This window comes from Podarcis filfolensis (genome assembly GCF_964270895.1).
Source record: "Podarcis filfolensis genome assembly, chromosome: 1".
Taxonomy (NCBI): Eukaryota; Metazoa; Chordata; class Lepidosauria; order Squamata; family Lacertidae; genus Podarcis; species Podarcis filfolensis.
Genome location: NC_139604.1, coordinates 103,198,636 through 103,220,569, shown reverse-complemented (window position 1 = coordinate 103,220,569; position 21,934 = coordinate 103,198,636). Strand labels below are relative to the sequence as shown.

General features: G+C 40.2%; 1 protein-coding gene across 1 annotated transcript; it reads left to right on the top strand.

Moving 5' to 3' along the window:
- The first annotated feature begins 5,592 nt into the window (after positions 1 to 5,592).
- Positions 5,593 to 21,203, top strand: MBIP (MAP3K12 binding inhibitory protein 1). Its single transcript, XM_083619261.1, has 9 exons — positions 5,593 to 5,806; positions 9,919 to 10,029; positions 11,898 to 12,119; positions 12,230 to 12,326; positions 14,902 to 14,967; positions 16,696 to 16,848; positions 17,948 to 18,045; positions 18,964 to 19,002; positions 20,719 to 21,203. The coding sequence occupies exons 1-9, from the start codon at positions 5,675 to 5,677 to the stop codon at positions 20,821 to 20,823; spliced, it is 1,023 nt and encodes a 340-aa protein (XP_083475387.1). The 5' UTR covers positions 5,593 to 5,674; the 3' UTR covers positions 20,824 to 21,203.
- The last annotated feature ends 731 nt before the right edge of the window (positions 21,204 to 21,934 follow it).

Here is a 21,934-nt window from a genome sequence, read left to right as displayed (position 1 = left end):
AAACTAGAAATGCAGTATGGTATTTCCAAACCCGGTCATAATGTCAACTTTAATAATAATAATAATAATAATAATAATAATAATAATAATAATGCAGTACTAGACTCTCATACGAAGGCTAATTCACACAATACTTTTTTAAAATGTTGAACTTACGCCCCATCTGCTTGAACTGCAGATAGTTCAACAGTGTCCAGATTGTACCCTATTCTCTCCTGATTAAACCCACTAAAAGCAGCAGAAAGGATTCAGATGGAACATTACAAAGATCTGAAACTTTCACAAGATCAGTTTGATGCATATAAGTCAAATAAAAATGTCAACTTGAAATGATTGGCTTGTGTAAAAAAAGAGAGACCATTTTCACTGTGCAGGTGCTTGATATCCTTTTGCATTCCTCCTAAATTGAATTGGGATCATAAAAGTTTGGATTCCCTCATTGGAAAGTCTGTAAATGTTGCTGGAGTGCAGTAGAACCATCCTATAACAAATCGTGGCTGTGGGAAGTTTCAAAAGCAGTTTGCAATATGGCACAGAGTCAGCTCTTCTAATTCACTGGTGGGACCACATTATATGAGCCTAAGTAGCTTCTTGGATCCCAGCCAATAGCTACAACCTGGGCAGAACTCAGCAAGTCAAGGACCTGAACATAAGCAGAGGGATTTTGTTCCTCCTCTCCCACCAAAGCAGTCTCCTACACCACATACTACTGTATATTGCTTTTGAAACTCTCCTAGGTTTCAAGGGTGACTTACATTCTAGGATGGGGTTGCTGAATCAAGTAACTAACGCTCTGCATGGACATCTATTATCAGCAATGTAACATGAAAACTGCAACAAGCAAGTCCAAAACATGTTTAATTTGTCTCCAGTTTGCTTAGGCTGCTGTTCTGTACACACATACCTAAGAGTTCGTTCCATTAAAAGCAGCAGAGGTAACTTCTTAATAGAAGTGCATAGACTTTCACTGCTAGTTCCTAGTAAATTGCTCTGGAACTGCACAGCAGAAGAGTCAGAGAAGCACACTCTGGCCTCTATCCCTGCAGTCAGCAGACAAAATTAAGGTTACCAGACGTCCCCATTTCCGGAGGACAGTCCCCAGATTTACAAATCAGTCCCCATACAAAATCCATTGAAGTTGAAAAGTGTCCCTGGATTCATTGAAAAAAATCTGGTAACCTTAGACAAAATGCCACTGGGGGGTTGTACCAAGAACATCACAACTAGGGGAAGACCAGAGTAGAAGGTCTATCAAAGCAGTTGCCATAAGCTTGCTCCCACCCCATCACCTGCCAGAAAAGACACTTGGTTTTCACTACCAGTTGTCTTCAGACTTCAGAACAGAAGGGAATGGCACACTTATCTCTGCCAGTATCCAGAGGAACAAGGGCAGTTGGGTCACTTGCAGCAGCTCTGTTTGAGAAAGACCACCAGCAAGGGAGGATCAGCCTGACCCCAACAGGATGTAAATGCCTGTTTTACAGCTCAACACATTGTTCGCCATCCTTGTCCCCACTGACCTCCCTCTTCTTCTCCCTTCCATTCCCCATGCTGTGCTTTGTCCTTTTAAAGGTTTATATGCCTCTTTGTTGCTGGGCAAGTCACTTTGGGAGACAATATTTGTCTGAAAAGTGGGATTAAATGTGGAATATGAGAAATAAGTCAGGGAGCATAGGCATCACAACTCCTAAGGTTTTTTTTCTAATTTATATTTTGAGGATCTGTCTTGTGAGTGGGATTTTATTCCCTACTCCCATTTGCATTTGCTTCTCTTAGGAGGATAAAAAGCAGAGTCATCCATTTTTCACTACACATGCCTGAAAGTGCAGCAGACAGACAATAACCAGGGCCAACAAAAAACATCTAGTTTTGTTATTTTAAGAAAGAACATTTTCTGAATGTCAGCTATCCACATCTCAATGCAACATTGCTACCACTGAACAGTTAGATCTTCTCAAGACCTTAATGTAAAAAGCCCTCTAGCCAGATCATAAACACCACTTCACAGCAGGGCATAGGATCCAGTAATCGATTCCCAGTATCAGGGAGAGAAGCCTCAGCCCTTTGACCCAAGGCTGAGACCTCGCCATTACCGCTGCACTGAAACTGAGGGCTATTTCTGCCTATTTCCGGGGAAGCTCCTGCATCATGGAGGCGTGTCACAACAAAGAACAGTAGGAGATCAGGAAGGTGCACAAAAGCAGGCCAAGTAATTGACAACCCTGCATTCCTCATCTCAAGGGTTCCTGGTCTAGTTCTAGGGGTATTGCACAGCTCCCAAATATTTTCCTAAGTGCACAGTGTGTTTATGGATGGATAATAAATTACTTTTGGGACCTTTGTACTGCAATAAAGAATTGATTGATTGGTAATAAATTCAGGGGGAATTGAAATGGGGCATAATCTAGGTTACTAATCTGGGTTAATAGGTGAGTGAGGAAGATTAATATGCTGTTATCTAGAGATGCTTTGGGAGTAAACAAAGGGAAACTGAATTGACTTAGAGAGCAAGACCTGTTGCAGTAAATGAGCTGGAGGGGAACTGATTTTGGATGTTCTAGGCAGGAGTGCAAACTAACTGAAGTATTTATCTAGGAGATTTGGATGGGAAATGAGTTGGTTTTCATTCTGTGAGATTTAAATTTAAAACTTGAGTCCACAAATTAGCATATGCAAATTTGTGTCTATGGGTCCACACTTTCAATTCCTTTTAAGTACAAGACAACACCTCTGACCAGCCTTCTCATGCCAGGGTTCCATGATGGAAGAATGGTGTAATATAAATGGGGGGAATAATCTAGAGAGACAGATACACTTTTCTGAAAAGAAACAAGTGGGCAGCAGTGTAAAATTTGCAGTTGTGATGTTCTGGGAGTAGAATCTCTTGACCCTGACATACAAGAGCAAAAACTTTTGTGTTGAGAAGTAAGTCTAAGGACTTATTTTTCATTTTTACATGATGCAGGATAAAAATGCCCATTATTTATATAACCTTTTCTGAAAGTTCAAAACACTTCATGGATGTAGTGCTTAATGGCATGTTTTTTTATATAATGTAAATGGCACTGGAGTTGAAGCTTGAAGTGAGAGGAGTTTAATGTGTTCACTTCCTGCTAGGATCCCAATTTTAATCACTTCTCCAAAGCTACTACCATACTTGCATTTCCTTTTTTTTTAAATAATTTTTATTAACAGGCCAATCACATCACATTATCCAAATCACATTAGTTCCAAATTATACAGCCAAATTTTAAATTTTGTTGGGGGTACCCATACATCAAGCTCCAAACGAGTCCAAAACTCCAAACGAGTCCAAACATCACTTATATTACTGCTTTAATTAAACAGTTCTATCCAATCCTCTCTCCTCCATCCCACACAGTTCTTGAATTCCTGCTTGTGATTAGTAAAAACGCAACAATCTTATTTCTATCTGGGGTGAAGGGTTATTAATATCACATCGTGCAAAGAAAAAAAAAGTTTTTTCCTCCACCCACCCTTCATTCCAAACATACAGTCTCTTAATGGTGATTCATCAGAAGATTTACTTATCCGTCCGTCACTCCCGGTCACAGAGATCCATTAATCAGCAGTCTTATCTCTCGAACGTTACTTGATGTATGTGCTTCAGCTTCACTCCAATCGTATGTTTCCAATTGTAATTACGAGCTGAAGCTAACCAGCACACGCTGATTGGAATCGGCGTCAGGAAGATCTGACTTCATCGAGGGCTCGTGCCAAGTGTTTGGCACCCCCATCTCTCGGATCAGGGGGTGCATTGTGAACACCGCTGGCAACGCAGCCCCCCCATCTCCTTGGGGGGGTAGGAAGACTGCATACTTCCCATAGCAGCCCCTTAATTACCTCGTATGGGTCAGAGAGATGTTATTGTCGGCCATCTTCCAACGCGCCACCTGGTGGCCCCCCCATACTTGCATTTCCAAAAAAGTTCCCACTGGCACCAGTAGAGGCTTCCCTTGAAAAAACAGCTACAAACTGTGGGTTGGAAAGAGTTAAACATCCTTTCCTCACCCTACCCTCCAGTCCCAAGGCTGTTATTTACATTTTAAAAAATGTTATACAACATATAACCTTTATTTAAAACCAACTGTGTGCTAGGCACTATATAAAACTAGGTGTATCTGTCCACACATTTCAAAGGGCTGCTTTGTGTGGTGTTTGGGGCTTAATTCTCCCTCTGCATGGCAAGAAGCCTGCTAGAGAGAGACATGCGTGAAGGGGAAGTCCACGCATATACAGCTGGGGCTCAAACTAAACACTGTACCTCCCTGCATCAGCCTTCTTCTGGGAAGGCCTTTCTCATGGTCCTGACATCTTCACAGGCATGCTTGGTAAGCACACAAGGGCCTTCTTGGTGGCTGCTCCCAGATTGTCAAACTCAACTCCTTTCTGCTTTCCTTTTGCCAGCGGGCAAAGACCTCTTTGTTGCGAAAAACTGGCAGCAACTTCCGAGGGTGGGTGTTGTGCTATCTTTGCATGTGTTTTTAAATGTTTATACAGTAAAAGGATTATTGCTGTTTTTTAATATTTGTATTTATTCTCTCTCTCCCTCTCTCTGTGTTAAAGTAAAGGTAAAGGGACCCCTGACTATTAGGTCCAGTCGTGGCCGACTCTGGGGTTGCGGCGCTCATCTCGCTTTATTGGCCGAGGGAGCAGACGTACAGCTTCCGGGTCATGTGACCAGCATGACTAAGCCGCTTCTGGAGAACCAGAGCAGCGCACGAAAACACCGTTTACCTTCCTGCCAGAGCGGTACCTATTTATCTACTTGCACTTTGACGTGCTTTTGAACTGCTAGGTTGGCAGGAGCTGGGACAAAGAAATAGGCGCTCACCCCGTTGCGGGGATTTGAACCGCCGACCTTCTGATTGGCAAGTCCTAGGCTCTGTGGTTTAACCCACACCGCCACCCGCATCCCTTGCCTTAAACATTTAAAAGGAACAGCAAATCATATTTGCATAGTATTCAACTTGAGTTCTTTATGAAAGGCTTACATTTAGTCATCTGCTTAAGGCATGAACCTTATCACTCTGCCCTTATTCTGACTGCTCGAGCAGAATGTCGTGTAGCAGGCACTGAACACACGCGCTCTTCTTTTCACGCAGCTGCTGTCCCCAGGCGAATCCCTGGATTGTAAGATGCTCAGGGCTGGGTCTTGTCCTACATACATATACACACATACAAACGCTTCACCGGATAGCTCAGTCGGCAGCGCACGAGACTCTAAATCCCAGGGTCGTGGGTTCGAAACCCACACTGGGTGAAAGACTCCTGCATTGCATGAGGTTGGACTAGATAACCCAACTCTACAATTCAAACATCTCCTTTCCCAGATGCTTCTCAACGCATCCACGTTGGGCAACGATCAAAGCGGCTGCTGCGCCCCTCAAACAGCAGCTGGTGGCTAGCAAAGGCGCTCCCCTTGAGAAGGACCGCGTTTACACGGAGAACGGCAGGAGATAGCGCGTCTCAGCAAACCCACAGCTGCGTCCTTCCCTATACCCATAGGTCACGTGAGAGGGCGGGGCCCTGAAGCCGCTCCGGAGGCGAGCCTTCCTCCGTCATCCCCGTGCGACGAGGCGCGAGGGGCGGAGGGAGGGGGAGGCATGGCCCCCGCCGCCGCGCCCGGGGCTGTTTGTTGTGGGCGGCTGTTATGGCCTCCGTCGCAGGAGAGGCCGGCTCCATCCCGCCCGAGGTCTCCGCCCCGCTAGGGGACTCCTCCGAGGAGGCAGCCGGAGAGGTCTTGAGAGGCGCCCTGCGCTCGCTGCCGGCGCTGGTGGGGCAGGTTAGTTTGGCGGGGAGGGAGCCAGCGCGGCAGCCGCGCTTGGCGGCGGAGTCGGAGGCAGGAGGGATGAGGGGCAGTTGCCGCCGTGGAAACATCCTCGAAAGGGGGGGGGGGCTTATCTAAAAGGGGAAAATAAAAGGTCGGCCCTGACACCCAGCTCCGATCTCTTCACAAGTTTCCCGAAAGACGTGTATCTGCACGAGACAATCGTGTTAAAATAGTTTTTAAGGAGTCTCTCCAAGGAAAAGAGGCTTATGATTAAGCCTAGCATAGTGCTTCAGGGCTCCCTTCCCACGTTTTCTCCGTCACGCTTCGCGTATCTGAGCATCGAACCGAGCTTACCAAACCTAAGCTTGCTACTACTTGGAAGCAACTGCTATTGATTTCCGCAGGAACCTCTTGCCACCCTCGATGATTGTTGTTGCTGACATGCATGCCCCACAGAAATCAATAGGATTACAAGGGACGTTTTAATCCTGACGTTTTTCCTAGTGGGGTGTTGCTTTCATATATTTCATTTAGCCTTTCCAGGCTCGTTTTTCGTTGATGCATTTGGTACATTGCGCTTCCCAACCCCAACCCCCCACCACTCACGAGTGTGTAATGTAAATCTGCAAATTTGGGAACCTATTTTGTATATGGCTCTTCCTCTTCTTCCACTCTTTTTTTTTATAATAACCTTCATTATTTTGACTTGTGTGACACTGGCACATGGGTGGCAGACACACAAACAGTAGTCTATCTGCAGTGAACAAATGTAAGTAGCTGAAGAACTGAGTTCAAATTGTGGTTTACATATTGTAAGGAAGGGGAGCAAAAATCCCATGTGAAACTCAGCATTCTGTAATTGCTTTTTTGCCACCTTTTTAAATGCCTACATACACACATTTTACAGCCTGCCTTTCTAAAGGATAGAAATCTCTTTAAGGCTTGTGTTACAATGACTCTTAAAAAACCTCTGCTATTAACCTAGGTAAAATGTAACAAATACAGGCCTGTCCTCAAAATCTTCTCTTGCGCCCTTGAGCATTTACATGCATTTCAATTAAACAGAAGCACATATTGATTGAGGAGTAGATAAATGGTTTATTTCTATCTGCATTGATGGTAAGATGGCTGCTGGAGTGTAGTATCACTTCTAGTGTCCAAACTTTTTTTAAAAAAAGTGAGTTGAAAGTGGGAGAGGATGAAGAGAGGAGCCATAAGAATTCTTTACAATGAGGAAAGGATCTATTACAGAGACAGATAATTAAAAGATTCAATAGCTATAGTTTCAAGAAGTGGTTTGATCAAGGAACTTTAAAGAAGAAATAGAAATTGATCAGAGTCAATAAACAGTGTCATGTTACGTCTTTTGTTAAACTACATGAAGTGGGTGGAAATTAGTTAGATGGAAACTAGTTGTCTGGCTTTTTGAAAGTGGCATTTTCTCCAATGGATAAAGGATTAGATTTAGATCTGGGAAATATGGGCTCAAGTCTTCATTGCTGTTTTGGATTTATTTTGTAGCCTTGGCCATATATCATCATCAGTTCCCCTTCTCTTAAGATGGTATTACAAATATATTGTTTCATTTGCAATGAAGATTGTAAATGATTTTCAACATCAGTAGTTCAATCCTAAACATATCTGCTCAGAAGTAAGTCCCATGGACATTGATGGGTTTTAACTCAGCTTACAGCAGTCTTAAGTGTAGGGAAAGGCAATGTGGTGGATCCGTTGTTGCATCCCAAGCCCTGCTGCTTTGGCAGACAACTGGGGGACTAGTTTCTGTCATTTTTATTTATGCACAGTGAAGTCTGGGCTGGCACTGCTGAAGGGCCTGAGAATTAGTCTCTCAGGGAATATACAGAGCTTTGGATCCATCCCATCAAAAACTGCCCAGTAATACTGTGTTAGGGCTTTCCCCTTTCTACTGCTGGTAGAAGCCAGCAGAGGGGCGTGTATGTGCCATCCTAACACATTGTCCATCCAGTCATCATAGGAACACTGAAAGGTTCCCTATACTAAGTCAGGTCATTGGTCTGTCTAGCTCAATATTGTCTACATTGACTGACAGCAGCTCCCCAGGGTTTCGGACCTATCTGGAGCTTCCAGGAATTGAACCAGGGTCCTTCTGGGTGCAAAGCAGATGCTCTGCCACTGAATTATGGCCCTTCTCCATGCTGTTCAACATGGGGTGGAGGAGGGATAGGAGTTCACTTAAAGTGTCTATAGAATTGCAACCTAAAAGTGCTAAATAAAGTAATGTCTGCGGAAGGAAACCAGTGTAAATCATTTGGTAAAAATCTTCCTCCCACTTTTTGTAGCCTCAGTTGAAATTAAAATTTTCAGTGAAATGTTTTCACATAGGATACACACACACACACAGTATACTGAAGTGTATCATTATTTTAAAATAGAAAATAGCCACCATTAGTACTGAGCTTATCCCCATATTTTGAGAACATCTTCTGAACTCCCAAGGGCATCCATGGGAGAAGCAGAACATATGAGAAAAGTTGCACAAGGCATGAGTGCAGGGAAAGTGAAAATGGGAGCATCAACTACTTCCACATCTTTTATTTTAAAAGCTAGTAATATTCAAAAATATATAGGCCGAGGGCCTTCTGGCGGTTCCCTCGCTGAGAGAAGTGACGTTACAGGGAACCAGATAGAGGGCCTTCTCGGTAGTGGCGCCCGCCCTGTGGAACGCCCTCCCATCAGACCTCTGAAGGCAGCCCTGTTTAGGGAAGTTTTTAATGTTTGAAGTTTTATTCTGTTGGGAGCCGCCCAGAGTGGCTGGGGAAACTCAGCCAGATGGGCAGGGTATGAATAATAAAATAATAATAATAATAATAATTATTATTATTATTATTATTCTACAGCACAAAAATTATGACTACTTAAAATATGAGACTGAAATCATCAACATATGCAAGATTATATCCAAGAATTTTGCACATCATTCCTGCTACCTAATGAGTGCACAATTACGCCATAGCAGAAGATTTCAATATATGCCGTATTTTTTGCTCTATAAGATGCACCTAATTTTTGGAGGAGGAAAACAAGAAAAAAAATATTCTGAATCTTAGAAGCCAGAACAACAAGAGGGATCGCTACGCAGCGAAAGCAGCAATCCCTCTTGCTGTTCTGGCTTCTGGGATAGCTGCACAGCCTGCATTCGCTCCATAAGACGCACACACATTTCCCCTTACTTTTTAGGAGGGAAAAAGTGAGTCTTATAGAGCAAAAAATATGGTATATGTTTCAGTCCTCTGAAAAACATATATCTTTTATATGTAGAAAAAAGTGGCATATTTTCCCCTGGGCTTGGAAATAATCTGTTAAATGGCTCCTGGTTTCCTAGGCTGCTTATGCCTTCCCCACTGTTGCTCATAATATTGGAGTACCCTTCACCCCAAAGTGCTCAGAGTGTACTAAATATTTCAGTTGAGGGAAAACACTAGTGGAAACCACCAATAATGTGTCCCAAATTGTTAAACTCCTGGCCCAATTCCACCTCTGTATTTACATACAGCATAAATAGGGCATGTCTGAAGTAAGAATATTGAAAAATCCTCAAAAGCAATGATGTTCAGGAACAGGGGGTTAGGTTTCTAGACTCAAAATGGCAGTAATTTTTAGCAGAAAAAATAAAACTACAGTAACTAATTGAAATCTATGCAGTTAACTGTCACATGTGCGCCATTAGAATGTCACCTCAGAACATGATTGTTTTAAAACTTGAGTTGATTAACCTGCAGATTCCTCTGTCATTAGAAGTGAGAATGACAACTAGCTTAGATAGTAATAGATTTATTCTCTATAAATTTACCTGAGGACTAGGAACATAGTTCAGAAGCAGTATCTCACAGAGTAACAGTTGCCAGGAAGCAACAGCAGGAGATGACTTGTACGGAAGGCCTGCTTGTTTGCTTTCCATAAGCATCTGCTTGGTCAGTGTGGGAAGCTGCTGCCAGACTGGGGAGTAGACCATGGGCCTGATTCAGTCTGTTCTTGATGCTTTTGACTGATGTGAAATTCCCGTTTAACTCTTAGGCTATTTGTGGTTGGAAGGGCTGTTGTGTTGAAGCCCTCTTGTGACATGATTTGTTTCACTTTTGAAGCTTAATATTGGAGAAGATGTGGTGAAAATTAACATCGACTGGAGCAAGCTTCAAAGTACATCACCCGCATTGCTCTTTACTGCTCTGCAGCAGCATATATCAGGTTTACAGGTAATTTTGTTTTTCTTGGAACTTTAAAAACTCAGCTCTCTCAGAGTAATCCTTAAATGCAGAACCTCAGCTCAGCAGTTAGGGCTGCTGTGTAAGGAAATGGTGCATCTTACTGTATTGTACACCTGAGGTTCCACGGTGCTTTCTAAAAGATTTAAACCTGTTACCTTAAAACAATTATCAGAAGGATTGTGGGAATAGCATTGCAAGCTACTGTGGATAAGTAGATTGCGCAAATGCAGTCCTGTTGATTTCTACACTTCCATTGTAAATGCAGTACATTTCCATCTGTGGTGGGTTATAATTAAGCAATAACACGGCAGGTGTGTGTCATGCTATGATAATGATTCCATGCGTTGGGTGAGTTCTGCGGTTCGTAGAGTGCTTTCAGTGGATCAAGAAGTGGCATTATCCCAGCATGATGCATCCTGGTGTGTGTGTCTGCAATTAACCATATTTCCAGCACAGATTTTTTTTTTCAAAGTAACTTCTTAGATATTTAATCTTTCATCTTGTCAAGTAACCAGTTGCTCTGTGTTATCCTATTCATTTGACATTTTAAAACCATTATTAATGTGAAGTTGCACTATTTGCCTTGCTCCTTGTTTTTGGATGTCATTTTTGATTGCATGCTAGCACAGTTCATGTGGTGTCTGTGTGATGCCACAATGAGAATATATTCAACTGAGGTGTGGCCTGTCACAACATCTCCTTTGCAACTTCTCTTGGGAATAAAACAGAATGATGTTGGTTCATTTCCTGTCTGTCTTTGTGGGGGGCTTGTATAGCAGAAATTTCCCGATGATTGTGCCATCATTCTAAATAATGTATATATCAAAAGCTTTTAAAAAAGAAAAGAACTTACAGGGCAGTGAGCACAACAAGTGCTCTCATGCAATTGTTTCCTAGTATGAGAACTAATAACCTTGTAAGTGGATGTTATTATTTTGTTACTGTTTTTTCAGACAATTTGATAGTGCCAACCGAAGTATTTCTATTAATAGCATTGGTGTAAAATCCTAATTTTGTAGCTCCAAATAAGGAATAAACATTAAGCTCAATTAAATGGAAGTGGGGGGATTGCTGATGCTGTAAATCACTTCATGGTTTTTGATTGTTCGCATGATTTGCAAGTGCTGTTTTTTGCTGGGTTGCTGTCTAGCCCTTTTATTGCAGGTTCTTTAAAAGTGTAACAGAAGAAGTGATGAACTAACTTGTATTTGGGTTTATTTTGTTGTATGACTTTGCATAGAAAATGCAAAGGTTATAAATAGGGCTTTTTTTTAATGATGAGAAAAATAAGGTGCATTTATTTTGCTTCTCTGGTTATTGGCTGTGTTGGGAGATGCATGAGCCTGGAGTACAATGTTTGTATTCTCCCATGCATTTTGGGTGGCTGCGTTTCAAGTGGAGATGCTGCCAGTGATGTAGTGTTAAAGCAAGAGCTTTAACAGAATGAGAGTCTTGGCTCTCATGTTAAGGAGGAAAAATACTTAAGCCTTAATGTTCTGGGTAAGCATTTGAATGGCATGTAAATTAAGGGGCATTGGTGCCGAAGGGTGCTGCTTTGATTTGGTACAAAACAGATGAGTAATAGGCAGATTTTCTCAGATAGTCTGGACCCTCCAGAGGTTGTCCCCCCCCCCCAAATACACAGATTAGTAAAAGGCACTGATCGAAAGGGCAGTGACACTTAGAGATGTTGTATTTTAATTCTAGTTTGATTGGATTATGTACACAAAGGTGATGGCATATGGCCTCCACAATTAATTTAAGAAGCTTGTTTTAGAGATTCCAGTTAAGAAAAAGTGTTCTGTCAGTTTGAATCCCATCTCTCTCTCCCTCTCTCTCTCCTTTCTTTTGCTTAGCCTTTTATAGAAAAACTCCAGTCTTTGATTAAAGAAGAAAGCACTGTACCCGCTGATGATTCCAGTAAGACAGAAGGTGGAAAGTGTGAGACTAATTCAAATGTAATAGAAAAAGACTTGCAGATGGAAGTGACACATGCAGCTTTTGGTTCTGCAAGCCTGAAAGAGGCTCATGTTGATTTTGACCCAGAAGTAGTCCAAATAAAAGCTGGGAAAGCTGAAGTGAGTGAGGCTTGGGCCACTTTTTTTTCCTTTTCTAAACTAGACTATTTCTCCCCTATTTTGAATGGAAATAATAAAATCTAAATACAAGTTGTCCCTGTCACCTGCAGATTGAAAGACGAATATCAGCCTTCATTGAAAGGAAGCAAGCTGAGATCAATGAAAACAATGTCAGAGAATTTTGCAATGTTATCGATTGTAATCAAGGTAGCTGTCCACTTGCGGTTTAATTTTCTTACCCTTTTAAGTGTGATCTCTTGCCCTATTATTTGAACAGCTCTTTAACAAAAAATGAAAAAAGGGCAATGTTACATAGTTAACCATGTAAAAGGCATTGGTTAGACAAAACGTAAAGGGAGTCTTAGTTTACAACACCCTGATTTGTACTCATTTATAATTCGGTCCCAGTGACTTCAATAAACTTATTTCCAGTGTAATCTAATTCTTATTCTAGGGTATTCTCAATAACTGTAGTGGCATACAAAAGTGTACATGATTTCCAGACTGCACCCTTAACTAAGAATATGGCTTTTCTAAAAATATTTTGGGGAAAGCTATATGGGGTATGAATAGAGTCCCCTTCCTTACTATAAATCAATCTAAGCAAGTCTGTGTTTACTGGGTTTTTTAACCTGTTCTCTTCTTACTAATTGCATTTTAGTGCGAGTAACTGTGCACAGAAATGTATCACAGAAGTGTTTTAATAATGTGCACTAATAATGATTCTTAAAACGTGAGGAGAAAAGTATGCTCTTAATGAAGTATAACTTCTGGATTTCATCATTTAGATGTACTGAAGAAGATAAGCATGGTTGTTAAGCTCCTTTAGCTTGTCATTGATATTTCCATTTTATACATGGCCATCACTTGTCCAACACACCACATCCCTCAGAAACTACATTTCTCTCTTTCTGTACCAGTGACCAAGATCATACCACTGCCCAAGTCATCTTTCATCATCAGTGGTATTGCTTTCTGGGTATTAAAAGGACCAACTCTGAAGGTGAACATTTTTCCACCTGTGCTTTTGATTATTATTAAACTAGATGAGAAAAATGGAATACAGCAATCACATGAATTATGTCATGAATAAAATCAAAATCGAACAATAATACATATGTGTGATATGCCTGCGACACCAGTTCCATAGTTTTATAAACAGAGCAAGATTCCTCAGTATCTTAAGAAAGGCAAATAACCATTTCAGTATTTTGATCATATTGTCTTTTCCAAAAGGTGACACATTCAATTGGTAAAGATGTTCTTTACACTTCTTAAACCTTATGAAATGTGTAAGCTTCACCACCAATAAGTGCTTGCCTTCCAGTGCAACCATATCTATGTATACTCAAAAGTCTCCTTTAAGTTCAGTGGGCTTGCTTCCAGGAAAGTGTTTATACAATTGTAGCCTTAATCATTCTTCAGTAGGTTTTTTTCTGTTCTCTACTTGGAAACAATTTCAGTTTTTTCAGTAATTAACACGTTAGTTACCACTTTTCTCTATTCGTATTTTACATAATTTTTATATAACCTGGTGCATTATAACTTTGCCCTCTTATTTCCTTAATCATAGCAAAAAGTCTGACCCCAAATAAAACATTTTGGCAAAAACAAAAAACAAACCACCAATTATCAAAGTCATCAGCAGAACTGACAGCATCTCCAGCGCCTATCGTCTTGTATTAAATGCATCTGTCTCAATTTACCTTGTGCTGTATACCACCTGCACATGATTTTAAAGTGATTTCCCCTTAAATTAGTTGATATAGAATACTTGATTTCTTGTGTAAATACATACTCACATGAATATTCTATAATATCACTCCTTAAATATTTTCCCAGTCTAGTCTAAATTTATGTTCAGTGGGAACTTATGTTTTGAGGAAATGATAATGTTCAGAAAATAAACCTTTGGTTTTTACCAGATTTTTATATCTATATCTATAGTGTGTGTGTGTATATATAATTTCAAAACTTGTTTAATTTTAACCAAGTGTTTACTAATCCATTCTATTACAAAAGCATTTAACAGAAAACATGATATAATTCCTCACATACATGACTTTAGAAAGTATCCATCTTTAAAATAAGAATAAAAATAAATTATTTAAATGAGTGCCTTGCCCAAACAATTAAAGTAACCATAAATTCACTCCATTTAAGAGTATCATTATAAAAACAAGTCTAATTGGAAAGCAAATCATCTTATCCTTATCCTAAATATTTGACACAGGAGTATTGCCAATATTTCTTTCTCTCTCTCTAAGGTGCACACTTGGAACATATAAGATTGTACCTTTCCTGTACGGAATTCCTACATATGTTCTGGATCTTTTAACACTGAAAGCTGGGCGCTTCTGGAAATCGGCATTTGTTAAGTGTTAATGGGGTTTTTACTTTTTAAAATATTAATAGAGCAGTATAGTTAATAACTGCTAAACATGAAGACCCTAAAATGTGGATATTATTATTGTCCCTAGAAAAAGTAATCTCAGTAATCTGTATATCTGTAATCTGGCCTACAGTAAGTAAAACCAAGTTTGAACATCAGCACTGAGTGTTCTGTGCTTTTAGGTTGAAATCCAATTTTAGTCATTTTTGAGGTAGGTAGACTGAAATCAGTAACTTAAGTCTATTGATTTCAGTGGGTCTACTCAGAATATGACATAATTGGATACTGCATCTTATTTAGGTACGCTAGCTGGCTCTGTTAAGCCTCTGGAGCGAAGTGTGGGCTTTTTAAATGACTGCACTAATGATCACTTATTAAAAACACTCTTAGAAAACAGTTGTGCAAGGACTGATGCAGTGTTCACACCTTACCCAGGATTCAAAAGTCATGTTAAGGGTAAGTACTATTTATCATTATCTGTCAGTGTATTTAATGAGGGATTTTGTCCTCTAAAGTAACCCTTTAAAAAAAAAGAACCAATACAATTAATATAGGCAAGAGGGAACTTGGTCAGTTTCTCTACGCCCTTGAGCTAGACATTCACTTGATAACGGAAGATCTCTCTCTTTCTAAGATGAGACATCAATTGAGGTGATATACCTAGGCCAATGTACGTTTATTCAGAAAAAAAAAGTTCCCAACTGAGTTGTGGGATTACAGCATCTGTTCATTTTCTAAGCCAATGAGAGACACTTTGTTCAGCTGCATTAGAAATGTTTGTCATTTTATATTAAATTTAGCTTTTCAGAAACAAGTGCTAGAAACTTGGGTTGGGGAGATGATTTTTTTATTACTGTTATTTAAAAAAATTATCCAGCTGTGATTTTAAGCACACCTATTAGGAAACAAATCCCATTGAACTCAGCAGGGCTTGTTTTGAAGTAAGTATGCTTGTGATCAGACTGTCAGCATTCTACAAAAGACTGTGGCTACTGTGGTAGAAAATGGCTTTTGGGTGAAAGTTGCCTTGCATTATTATATCACTGATTCTCTAATTGCCTTTGTAGAATGGGCAAAAGCTTTATTCTTTAGGAAAGCTTTTGGACCATAAATGGTTGTTTCGCTTTTGAAGTGGTTTTAATTGCTGCGATTAAATTATTTTTCATAGTTTTGTTCTCCCTCCTTCACCCCCTCCTGTTTTAGTGAGTTATTGCTGCTTTATTGCCATTTATTGTCATTTTTTAAAAAAATGCTAGGTTATTTAACTTGGTGGTGCTAAACACATTGGGTTTGTTGAGGAAAAGTGGGATATAAATGTTGTAAATAAAGAAACAAATCAATGACTAGCTTAAAAAAAAAAGATGGCAGTGTGAAAAGTTCAAGGAGTAATTCTCTAGAATAGCTGTCTGGAGCAAAGGTGGGGAACCGGTTTGACTCCAATCTCCCATCACCCTCTGCCCTAGCCAGCATGGTCAATGGTCAGGAATGACCATTGCTGTTAATCCAGCAATGTCCGGAGAATCAAATGATATTGCTCCCTCTTTCTCTCTTTTGTGGAGCGTTTATTGTGGGAGTCTGGAACTCCTGCTAATTGTATTCTTGGGGGGGGCGGGGTGAAGAGCAGGTGAGTCATTTCTATTAAGCTGAGCACCACATAATCTTTAGTACTTAATAGTTGCTAATTTACCATATTGAAAGTAAGCTCTGCCATGCAGTTTCTAATTGGAGGTGTTTTAAGTTAGTGTAGAATCACAGTGCAGTAGTGCACATGACAAGAACAATTCAGAGCACATGGGATAGTCGTATTTATTTTTCCCAGCATGAGGCGTACAAACAGCAGGGGTATTTGAGTCAGTAAGGAAGAGTAATTGAAGAATTCAGAAGTTAGGTGTCTTGTGCAGTTTAGCCACCACCAGAGTAGAATGCGGAACATTACAGTTTAAGTTAGGGACAAATGCAAATTGAGATTGGCTAGAATTATATTCTCTTAACTAAGGAAGCAGCCCTGGGAGTAGTCCTATTAAACACAGTGGGGCTTACTTTTCTAGCGAAATTAATGAAATTGCATTGTCAAAGGTCCTTGCATTGCATTGCATTGTCCTTGCATTGCATTGTCCTTGCAGATAATCCTTGCTCATTCCTTCCATGTGTGTAAAATATTCATCTTGTACTTCTTGAACCTAGTTTCTCGAGTTGTAAACACCTACGGACCCCAGACTAGAAGTGACAGTGCTCATGGGTCCACTCATAAGGCGAACTCCCTTTCTCGGGATTGTGGGAATCAGGCTGTAGAAGAGAGACTGCAGAACATTGAAGCACATTTAAGGTTGCAAACAGGTTTGTAGAAAGCTTGTTATCTGTGTATGCAAATCATTTGTATTCGTGCCCTCAGTTGTGAGTCATTCAGTGCAGCAGAAACCATCAGAAGTATAAATTCAGAGTGTAACTATAGAGAAGGCTACACTTTTATCCCTGGTGTCCTATTTCTTACTTTTGGACTTCAAAATTTGGGACTGTCCTGGCTGAAGAATGATGAGACAAGGATTAGAATTGTTCATGTAAAAGCACTATGCATTGCATTTCCTTCTCTCTTTTTGTCCCTCCCTCAAAAAAAAAATCTGTAGGAATTACTTGTGCAGGTGTTCAGTCTAGTTGGATACACTACTCAGTGGCTGGTGGTCTTTGACATGTTTACTGCTGTCAGGCAGCTTGCTGGGCAGCCTAGCATGTTCGTTACTAGCCTCTTCCCAATATAAGGAATGGACAGAAAAACTCACTATGTTCTTGTAAAGATCCAAGAGAGGTATTATACTCTGGGAGATATATATAGTCTGCAAATCTAAATGTGTGCATTTTATTTTTCATGCCAGTCATGTTTCACTTCCAGTACAGTACATCCACAAAATTTTGAAGTAGAAGTGTAAGGACTCTGGCATATGGTTCTTCAGATGGAAAAATGTCACAACTCACAACAATAAATGTAGTCAAGGTCCCTTTGCAGAAATCCTGATCAGTGGTTTCATTAACTCTGTTTGATGGAGCATAATGGACATATTTTCAAAGAACAAGAAGTAAAATACAAGATGAGATTTATTTTTTAAAAACAAAGCAAAATATTAAACCTATGTCTTTTTTGCAGTTACATTCAGAGCCCTGGATCACCACATGTATATAAGCAACACACTTCCCAAACCCAATCTTGGAATCCTGCCTTGCTAGGATTCAGTAGGTCTTGGCACCAGAGTATTGCTATTTAATGTTGTATGTTTCCCCTCCTATGCACCCTTTTGTTATGTTCACATCTTGGTTGAGATATTAATCTTAAACACTATACTGAAGTTTTCTTTTCTTTTCTTTTTTGAATGCTTCTAGTCATGCTAGCTTTTCATATCTATCTATCATCCATCTATCTATCTATCTATCTCCCATAATACAGGTGGACCAGTGCCAAAAGACATCTATCAAAGAATAAAAAAGCTGGAAGATAAGATTCTTGAATTGGAAGGAATGTCTCCCGAATATTTTCAATCTGTGGTAAGTCTAACTCTGTTGCGCTTAATAAGGTGCACAAAGCAAAGTATGTGGAGGTTCTCTATAGTAAAAAAAGGGGGGGAGTTACTTCAATCTAGCCATTTTGTTCCAGGCACAGAGTTTTCTGCTGTACTTTCCCAGCTCCACAGTCTGTCTTGTTCATTTCTCTGGAAGGGACATCTCTTCGTGATGCTCTCTACTGAGGACAGCTAGGCTACCAGCAGATACGATATGTTCTATGTACACACTGGAGAATTCTTGAGACACTGTTTTGGGAAGATGTACTAGTTTTTTAAAACTGTACAGAGTATTTTCCTCTTACAAAGGTGAAAATGTTTTCTCGAGCTAATTTACTCATTTGGATTTAAACACACACACACACACACGTATTCCAGGACTCAGGATACAGAAAATTAGGGATGAAGCCTGACTACAGTCCTCTGTGGTTTGCTTGCTTTTTTCCAGCAGGTTTTCCAGTCTAAAAAGAGCACACACACAGCTGCTAGGGTTGGTTAAAAACTCACTGGACAACTGTTTGGGGAAGTAGTAAATCCAGCACCCACTCGTACACAGCTGGTCAGCAGGATTTAATATCCATGTGTGAAACCTCAGCGGTTGGATGAAAAAGGGAAGCCACATGTTGATAGTCCATCAATGCATGTGGTTCCCCATCTTTTTGCACATAATGTGCTCCTAGCAGTATTAGAATAAGCAAATTTTATATAGGAGAGGATTCAGGTGCTCACATTTCTCTTCAATAGAAAATGGAAGCCCTGTGTGAAGGATGGGCTCTAGGTTGGTGCCTCTTTCATTATGATGAGGAAAAAAATTATTGCCCTTTCTTGTTTTTGTAATACAAAAGAACCATAGTAGAGAATGCTTTACTTATATTTGGACTTTTGGGTTGGTCTTTTTTTTCAGAATTTGTCGGGCAAGAGAAGGAAAACCCAACAAAACCAAGTGAGTTGTCCTAACCTGTGTGTTTCTTGCAATTAAAAATTCAGAGGTTTATAACCTTTGGTATTCCTCTACTCTCAGCTTGCTTAAGTTAGAATAGACACACCAGAAACCCCTCCGCAACACATGCATTTTCTTTGTCTCTGTCAACTTAGCATATATTTTAGCACTGTTAAATATTTCATTGTTTCATCAACTTAAAGATAGGATGGACTTATATGGCACAGTGGCCCCAGCCAAAAAAAACCTTCTCCAGGCACCTTGGGGAGTGCTTAAATCTGCTTCTCAGTTCAGTCTGCTGGATTGCATGGGAAACAGTAACATCTCACATCTCTGGGGACCGACATCGCGCATAGTCCAGCCAATCCTCATGGGAATCAGAATCCAGTGTTCCCATAGGAGTATGGAGCTCCAAACATGGCATTCCACAAACATTTGAATCTGTCCTAATCCAGGATTTAATTATTTTTTAAAAAATCAAAGCATCAGCCCTTCTAAGTTCTCTAGCAGCACAATCCTGTGTGTGTTCACTCAGTTCCCTTGTACACTGTGAAATTTACAACTAACTCCAAAGGAAATGTGCATAGGGTTACACTGGATCTCAATTCTCAATATGAGAAATCATCTTGGTAGTTTATAGATAGCAAATTAAATTCACCGCGACTTTTTCCTCTCTCTCTCAGATTATTCTTATTCTAGCTAAAAAACGTTAGGAGTTTTCATCATAATTACCACCATAGTCACTGGGGAAATTCAGATGTATAGTAAATCATGATTTATTAAGCCAGTGATAAGCATCCTACACACAGAGACTTTCCTTACATGCCAACTTTGATGCTTGTTTTATGGTTTCTTTAACTGCAATTTCCTATTACATCAGAAATGGAAAATTGTGGTCTAACTTTGGACTCCAGACATCAATATGAAAGCAGTCTTCATACTGTGATCTGTGGTCCAGCATTAAACCACAGTTTAGGATTTTTTTAGCACCCTCAGAAGCCCATACCATATGTGATGTAAAGTGAAACTGGTTTATGTAACCTCGATGAAAGTGGTGAAATTGGCAAATACAATGAGAAGAGTGGGTTGAACATGAATAAGATGCTGATTTTCTGGATTCTATCATGAAAAGTAGCACGGAGTAATCCTGAAAAAGGCACTCAATCTCTTTTCATACACAACCGCCACAACTAGAGTAGTATATGCAAAAAAATGGAAAGAAAAGGAGATACCCACAAAATAAATATGGCAAAATAAATTGATAGAATACACAGAATTAGTAACTATGACCACGAAATGAGTGGAAGTGTTTTGAAGAATATCTCAGAGGATATAATAGTCAGTTTAACCTACAAGTAGGAATGAGCATAGGAACAGCAGATCACATTAAATAAAGGAAGATTTGAGACGAAGATGGGTGGAATAATAGAATATGCAGCCGAGAAAAGACTGCCTAGAATGCCATGGGGAGATGGACTGGGAAGGATAAGAGATAATGGAGATAAGAGGGATAAGATTCATCATTATCTCTTATCTGAGGATAAGAGATAATGATGAATCTTGTATGGTGTATATATATGTTGTAAAAGTGCATAAACAAAAAGAAAAGCAGCACAGGGTCTTTTTTTATAAAAACGGGGGGGGGGGGGAGAGACTAGAATGTTTCAAATGTTTATGCAACAAATCCAAGATGTTAACCTCTTTTTTTCTGAATGGCAGAACTATTCTTTGGCTGAACTTGATGAGAAGATCAATGCACTTAAGCAAACACTGCTGAGAAAAACAAATGAAGGGAGGCCCAAGGTTGTTGATCAGCTTCTTTGAGTACAGTGATGTGACTTCATCGTGCTTTCATGTGTACTTAACTCCAGACTGCCCAAGTACTGTTTATCTAGGCACTCTGTGGAAATGAAACATTACATATGAACCAGTCAAATTCTTATTGGAAACCTAGGTCAAGTGAACTTTTTTTCTTCAAAATGAAGAATGCTTTTAAACGTCGCATTGTAAATGTCTCTTCCCTTCTGATGGAAAGGAGGGTCTGTAGAAACAATAAAAAGAAAACCATACTTCTTGTATGTGATGCCTGTGGATCAGAATGCCTCTTTAAATATAGTTTTATCCAAAAACTATAGTGCGAAATGTGATTGTTCATATAATTCAGATAGCTTTGTGAAATAAAGAGTTATATGTAGAAAAATAAAGCCAGCTTGCTGTGGTCTGGGTATCATTGGGAATTTCATGGTGTATTTAATGGGATGAGGGATTTCTTGATGTAAGAAGGTTAACTGACATACATCGCTAGGTGATGAGTTATGAGTGATACTGTTCATTCATGAGTTAATACTGAATGCTTATAGAAGTGAAATCCTTACGACTATTTCAAAAGAAGAAGAAAAGCAACTGTGTTACACTGAACTAACTCTTTCCACACAAGTTACCTTCACATAGGCTTTTTGAACTCTGTGTGATGCCTGTCTTGTCTTGACATCATAGACTCATAAGAGTTACTAGTGACCTAAAAGATCATCTCATCCGGGGACTTCCGGGTTAGCGCCTCCAGTAATGGCTGAATTCCTCTGATTGGGAGGGATTTGCTTCGTGGAAATTAGGGTCTGGCCGCCACAGCGAAGGCGGGGACCCACAAAAAAATCACAGGCGGGAGAAGCCTGTGAACGTGGGATTCGGCTAGCACCTTTTGCGCCTCCCCTACTCGTGGGGAAACCCGGTTTCGGGGATCCGGAGTGACGTGGGGCGAGTGGTGCGGTGCTGTGAATTGACTGCTTCTTTCACGGAGTGAAGCCGCATTGCTGTTGCCGGAGAGCGCTGACTTTTTCCTGTGGACAATTTGATCTTAAAACAACTACCCGTGAGTAGAACGGAAAATTGGATTTTTAAACATCTTAATTTGGCATCGAAACGGGGAGGTTTCAAA

Bases quoted from the DNA above. Each gene is read 5' to 3' on its own strand.
- MBIP (XM_083619261.1), top strand. From the start codon at position 5,675: ATGGCCTCCGTCGCAGGAGAGGCCGGCTCCATCCCGCCCGAGGTCTCC. The intron at 5,807-9,918 runs GTTAGTTTGGCG...TCACTTTTGAAG, and splicing joins TGCCGGCGCTGGTGGGGCAG to CTTAATATTGGAGAAGATGT. The intron at 10,030-11,897 runs GTAATTTTGTTT...TCTTTTGCTTAG, and splicing joins AGCATATATCAGGTTTACAG to CCTTTTATAGAAAAACTCCA.